We start from the raw sequence: 7,359 nt of genomic DNA on the forward strand, positions 1-7,359 counted from the left end.
GAACACAAAAGACCTATACAAAGAAAACACTACTTCAGGAAACTATAAAAGATCTGCATAAATGAAAGAACGTACCATGCTCATGGATAGAGAGATTGATCATTATGAAAATGTCAATACTACCCAAAGCAATCTATCCATTCAATGCAATCCCTATCCAGATTCCATCAACATTCTTTAAAGACATGGAAAAACCAATCACTAATTGGGCAATCCTACTTCCGTAGTGATACTGCCTCGGAAACCCAAGGAGGGGTCGCTATGAGTCGGGGCCGACTCGACGGCACATAACAACAACAACAACAATTTTATATAGAAAGGAAAGAGACCTCAGATAAGCAAAGCACTACTGAAGAAGAAGAACAAAGTAGGAGGTTTCACCCTCCCTGATCTCAAAACCTATGCTACAGACACAGTAGTCATAACAGCCTGGTATTGGTACAGTGACAGACACATAGACCAATGGAACAAAATTGAGAGTGCAGAAATAGATCTATCTACCTATGGTCAGCTAATCTTTGACAGAGGACTGAAATCCATTAAATGGGGAAGAGATTGTCTCTTTCACAAATGGTTCTGGCAGAACTGGCTATCCATTTGCAGAAAAATGAAACAAGATCCATACTTTACACTATACAAAAACAACTCCAGGTGGATCAGAGACTTAAATGTGAAACAAAACTATAAAGTTCATCAAGGAAAAAATAGGGGAAAACTTAGGGGCCCTACTTTATGGCTTTAATAGACTGGCAAGCATACCCTAAAATGTATAAACAGCAGAAGAAAATCTAGATGATTAAAACCTTCTAAAATTAAATTCTTAAGTACTTCCAAAGACTTCCCCAAAAGAGTAAAGGAGAAGCTACAGAATGGGAAAATAATATTCGGCAATGACATGTTGGACAAAACTTATCTTTAAAATTTATAGAAAACTCTAATACTTCAACATCAGAAAGACGAACAATCCAATTTAAAAACGGGCAGAAGACATGAACAGACACTTCACCAAAGAAGATATTCAGGCAGCCAACAAACACATGAAGAAATGTTTTCACGATCATTAGCCATTAGAAAGCTGCCAATCAAAACAACCGAGATACTGTCTCACCCCAGCACTAATAGCAGAGTTCAACAAGAACAGAAAATAACAAATTTGGGCAATAAAGTTGAGAGATTGGGACTCTCATACACTGTTGATGGGACTGTAAAATGATGCAACTACTGTGGAAATCAGTATGGCGATTCCTTAAAAAGTTTGAAATAGAAATAACATTTGACCCAGCAATCCCATTACTAGGTATATATCCTACAGAAGTGAGAACCAGGACACAAATAGATATATACACACCCATGTTCATTGCAGCACTGCTGGTAATAGCAAAAAGACTGAAACAACATAAGTGCCCATCAACTGAGGAATGGATAAACAAGCTGTGATACATATACAGAATGGAATACTCTGCAATCCTGAAGAGTAATGTAGAATCTGCAAAACACCATATAATGTAGATGAACTTGGAGGACATAATGCTGAGTGAAGTAAGTCAATCACAGAAGGACAAATATTATGTTAGTCCACTATTGTAAAAAGTCAAGGAAAGGTTTATACATGGAAGGAAACTTTCTTTGCTTGTTATCAGGGAAGGGAGGGAAAATTCCCAGATAGGCTGGGAATATAGGCAATATTATCCCAGAGATTATTGGTGGTTACTAAGGGTTGAAGGGAGGGGGAAAGGAGAAGTTTTTTTTGCAGGGCATTGAGTTTATGCTAATGGTGGTAGAATATTTTGGAGAGGGATAGCAATAATGGGTGGCACACATGAAAAGTATAATCAGTGTCCCTGAGCTGTAAATGTGGAAATTGTTATGTTGGTGAATGTCTTGTTGTGTATGTTTTCACCACAAGGAAAATAAATAAATAGAACAAGAAATTGCAGAACTAGTGCAAAGAACTCCCATGTAGCTTTCCCAGATTCCTCAGATGTTAACATTTTACCCTGTGTGCTTTTTGCACTTTTTCTCTTTCTACTCACACACACACACAAACACACACATACTTATTTTTTCCCCTGGTTAACTATTATTTTAAATCTTGGTGTTAATTTTTGTCTCCCTTCCCATTTTTCTTTCTTCTGAGGAGGCTTTATGGAATAAGAGAAAGGGCATGGTATTTAAAATTAGAAACCTTGGTTCAAGGCTCAATTCTGCCATATTCTAACTAGACAAACTTGGGTAAATTACTCTTTCTGAGTTCCAGTCTCCTCATAAACAAAATGATGTCTTATTATACTAGTCCCACAAGACCGTTGTGAAGATTGAATGAGAATAATATATGTTAAAAAGTATGCAATGTAAGTGTTGGTGAGTTTTTCAAAGAACATCTGTCTAGTAGAGTGCCAGACATTGTAGAGATTCAGAAATAGCAGCTATTTCCTGTTGAGTCACTGCATTTTGTCAGTTCTCCCTTCATAATATTTTTTCACTTTATTTTTTTTCCCATTTTCATTGCCTCTACCTTAGTCCATAGCATCATCATCTGAACTACTAGAAAAACCAGCTTGTTCTCAAATTATTTTTTCGCATTTATATTAATATAGAAACCCAAGGAGGGGTCACTATGAGTCAGGTCCGACTTGACGGCACACAACAACAACAATAATTATTCTGTTTGAGAGACTGTATGGGATTGCAGTGGGAAAAGTATGGACCTGATAATCAGTAGAGCTAGGTTTATGTTATGGTCCCACTTCTTTTAAGTATTGTGAAACTAGGCAAGTTACTTTACTACTTTCCTAGTTTGAACTTAACTCATTTTTTTCTTATAACAAATGATTACCAGGCCCAGTGCTGGGGAGATAAGGAAAGGATTGGTAGGTTTCTTGAACTTAAACTGCTTATGGTCTAGTGGAAAAACAGACATAGTCATAAATAGCTATGTTATAACTTGGAATTGTAAAATTAAACTGGCTTTGGAGTCAGACAGAGAAGGCAGCATACATAGTGGTTGAAAGAACAGATTTAAATCTGGAGTCAGATTCAGATTCCCTAGGGTCTAATTCTGGCTGTACCACTTACTAGCTGTGTAACTTTGGCCAACTTACTTAAGCTGTCAAAGTCTCAGTTTCCTCATCTGTAGAATGGAGAAACTGATGGAATTTAATTTATAGGCTTTATTTAATCTAAATTTATATATGTGTTTTACATACATAATTTTATTAACTTATAAATAAATAAAACTGTATATGTAAAACACTTAGTATAGTTTCTGGCATATAATAAGTGCTCAGTAATTATGATTATGATACTATTTTAGTAGTTAAGGGCTTTGTAGTCTAGATATTGGCTACAGTAATGAACTGGAGTGCTTGCTCAGTAACATGCTGACTATGTGAATGTGGGTAATAGGATACTTAAACTAAGCCTGTTTCCTCATCTCTAAAATTCATGCAGTTATGGTGCTTGTCCTATAAGCTCATGCATCTAAAGAGCTCTGCACCAGGAGCTGATAAATAATTAAGTCCATCATAGTATGATAGCTATTGCGATTTTATTCTTGCCCTGCCACCTGCTGGCTGTTTTATCTTGGACATGTAGAGTAATCTTTCAGAACCTCAGTTTAGGTACCTCAAAGTTGTTTTGAGGACTGCAAATATATAGAAGGTGCTTAAATTACTTCCTGGCACCACACAGTTGTCATTCAATACATAATGGCTACTATTAATGATACTAATTTCTCAGGTGTAGAGAATAAAATGAATTCTGCCTTGGAAATTAGGAAAGGCATCACAGAAATGGTGAGATTTGAACTGACTATTCAAGACTTTAGCAAGCAGGACTAAACAAAGGCTTAGAGATGTGAAAGTGTCTATTGTGCCTAGAGAATAGTAAGTAGTTGGTCACATTAGGGAACAGTTAGTGTAACTGACAGGTAGCATGCATGTAAGGGGGGGTAGTGGGAAATGAGGCTGAAGAGATGAAAGTTGGAGCGAGTTAGTTAAATGTTTTGATATCTTGCTAAAGAGTTTACATCTCATTCTATAGCTTTTCATTATGCCAGCATTTACTTTAACAGCAGAAGATCCCTGGGTAGTGCAAACTGTTTGCACTTGGCTGCTAACTGAAAAGTTGCCAGTTCAAATCCACCCGGTTGCACTGTGGCAAAAAAGGCCTGGTGATCTGCTTCCATAAGATTATAACCAAGAAAACCCTGAGGAGTGCAGTTCTATTCTGAAGTACATGGGTTCAGGGGAAACTAAATTAGCTTTTGGACCCATCTACCAGTAGCCCACCAGTTTTCGTGGAGTTGTGATTCTGACTCATGGCAACCCCATGTGAGTTGGAATGGAACTATGCTCCACAGGGTTTTCAGTGGCTAAATTTTTGAAAGTAGATTGCCAGACCTTTCTTCTGAGGTACCACTCTATGAACTCAAACTTTTGGTTAGCATGTTGTGGATTAGGGACGGAATTATTTGAAATCAGTGTTACAAGTGAATTTCTTGGTAAGCTTGTGTTTTATCTTAAAAAAATTCATGCATAGTTTGCCTTTACTACAAAATATATTTGTTCCAACATAAAAATATTTATGTTACTGTTTACATAACTCCCATTTCTCCCAGCCTCCCACACCTTCTCCCATCAAATAATATTATTTTAGCTTGTTATTATTGTCTTTTTAATAACTTGTTGTTGTTGAGCATATACTCCACAGAACATATTCCAATTTCAACAGTTTCTACATGTACAATTAAGTGACAGTAATTACATTCTTCAATGTAAGAGTTTTTCAACCATTATCACCCTACTTTTCTTAGTTGTTCCTCTCCCATTAACATAAACTTGCTGCTCACTGAGTTTCCTATTTAATCTTTTGAGTTACTGTTATCCATTTGATCGCCATATAGATAGGTCATTAAAGAGCACAATGCTCAAAGCAGCCATTCTTTACTAATAAAGTTAAACTATTGTTTGGTTTTAAGAAGACTTTAGTGAATATTTTTTGGTTTGAGGTTTAAGGTTTAAAGATTATCTCAGGGTGATAGTTTTAGGGGTTCATCCAGCCTCTGTGGCTACAGAAAATCTCAATACCATGAGAATTTGAAATTTTATTCTTCATTTTCCCCCTTTTGATCTGGATTCTTCTATAGACTCTTTGATCAAAATATTCAGTAATGATAGTTGGGCACCATCCACTTCTTCTGGTCTCCTGGCAAAGGGAGGCAGTTGTTCATGGAGGCAATTAGCCACATATCCATTTCCTTTTCCTATTCCTGATTCACCTTCTTCCTCTGTTGTTCTTGGTGACTAGAGACCAGTTGTACCTTGGATGGTTGCTTGCAAGCTTATAAGACCCCAGGTGCTACACAGTCAACTAGGAGGTAGAACAGAAACACTAAACATGATATCAAGCGAATTAACCGGGATGTTCATCAAATAATCTTTGTGTATGTTTGATATTCTTAGAATGTCACATTTATCCTGTAGCTAAGTCCACTGGCACAGCTCTGCTGGGAACCACTGCATAAGAACGGTGGTTGAAGATGATACATAATCTTTTAAATTTTTTTCAGAAAGGGTGTGATATGGTAAGAGCTGTGAATTAAAGAGCTGGGGTTGGCTGGATTGAGTAGAAGCCATTTCAATTATTAGAGAGAACCTTCCTATTCTTCCTAGAATACATTTTAGTTTTTGAACTATGTGGATTACCTCATCCAAATGAAGTCAGACTTGACCTTGTCTCTCTTCTGCTTTTTCAGTAGGGAGCTTTTTTTTCCCCCGCCTCACTCTCCTTGGGGTGTGACTAGTTGGTTGCTAGTGGGAAAATCCTCTGTGAGCAGGAATTTCCAAAAGATGAATTATTTGGACACCTAATTCCAGTTTCTGCTTTATCCTTTCTTTTTTTTTTTTTTCAAATGTTATTCTTGTGTTGCTGCCATTTGCTTAAACGTCAAATAGGAAACACTGATCTCTAAATACTTCTGTGTTAGCTTAAGTTACTGGGATTTGGGAATCACAGATGGCTTTATGGGCAATCAATCACAGATGGGCTGTGGAGGAGATCTCAGGTAATTTGAGTACAGCTGTAGTTCTGTCCCTGCTAAATATATAAGCTGTCTGTTTTCCATCTTTAAGTGGGATAACTATACTTGTCCACAGCCCAGTCATGCTTTGAGTGTCAGGTGGGATAATATATTTGGAACTACAATGCAAAGCTGAAAATGTGATATAGCGGAGTGCAGAAGCGTACAGGCTCTGGAGCCAGCCTGCCTGATTTTGATTCCTGGCTTTACCCTGTACTAGCTGTGTGTTTCTTGACACATTTTATCACCATCCTGCACCCCCGTTTCCATATTTGTAAAATGGGGAAAATAACACATACCTTATAGAGTTTTTATGAAGATTAAATAAATTAACATAAAATACTTAGAATAATGGCTAGCACATAGAGTTAACTTTTATTATTACAGATAATGTCTGTAAAGTAACTCAGAAGTGCTTGGCATATGACGGACATTTAATAATAATATCGTAATAAAATAATGAGATGGCCATATTGGAAATTCAGGGGTTTACTGTTTAATATGTAGTCTAGGCCTCTTGAATCATGTTTATTGATTTTAAAAAAACTTTATTGTTAAAATAGTTGCTGTTATTTGCTATCGAGTCAGACCTGACTCATAGCGACCCCTCCTTGGGTTCTGAGGCAGTATCAGTATCACTAGGGAAGTAGATTGCCCAACCTTCCTTCCAAGGAGTGGCTGGTGGGTTTGAACCACCAGCCTTCTGGTTAGCAGTCAAGTGCCTTAGGCACTCTGCTGCCAGAGGTCTTTTGTTAAAATAGTATAAATATTAAAAATAGCATAAAAATAATATAGCCCAATCAGTTTTTATAAGGCAAATAAATACCTTTGCAACTACTAACCATGTTGTTGTTGTCGTTTGCCATTGAGTCGGATCGACTCATAGTGACCCCTACTTGGGTTCTGAGGCAGTATCGCTATGGAAGTAGACTGCCCAACCTTCCTTGCACCATCTTCATACCTATGAGTCGAATAGATTTGAACCACCAGCCTTCTGGTAAGCAGTTAAGTACTTTAGGCACTACGCTACCAGAGCAAAGAGGTAAATCCTTACTAGCCATCCCAGAAGGCTTCCAGGTGCCCCTCAAATACAACCCCTTCCTTCTCTCTAAGAGTAAGTGCTATCCTAAAGTTTAGATTGGCCTTTTTTTAAAAAATATTCTTTTGTTTTTAAATGTGTCTTTTACTGTAAAATGGTACAACCGTTGTGGAAAGCAGTATGGCGATTCCTTCAAAAGTTGGAATTAGAAATACCATTTGACCCAGCCATCCCATTACTA

General features: G+C 37.3%; 1 protein-coding gene across 1 annotated transcript in view; it reads left to right on the plus strand.

Annotated features, from left to right (window-relative positions):
• The first annotated feature begins 3,707 nt into the window (after positions 1–3,707).
• ZYG11B (zyg-11 family member B, cell cycle regulator) overlaps positions 3,708–7,359 on the plus strand; it is a 146,246-nt gene continuing 142,594 nt past the window's right edge. The window contains exon 1 of the mRNA XM_007945907.2: positions 3,708–3,794. Within this exon, the coding sequence (XP_007944098.2) occupies positions 3,708–3,794 (87 nt within the window). The remainder of the gene's footprint in view (positions 3,795–7,359) is intronic.

This window comes from Orycteropus afer, unplaced genomic scaffold (assembly GCF_000298275.1).
Source record: "Orycteropus afer afer isolate SDZICR_OR568_19922 unplaced genomic scaffold, OryAfe1.0 scaffold00145, whole genome shotgun sequence".
NCBI classification, from domain to species: Eukaryota; Metazoa; Chordata; class Mammalia; order Tubulidentata; family Orycteropodidae; genus Orycteropus; species Orycteropus afer.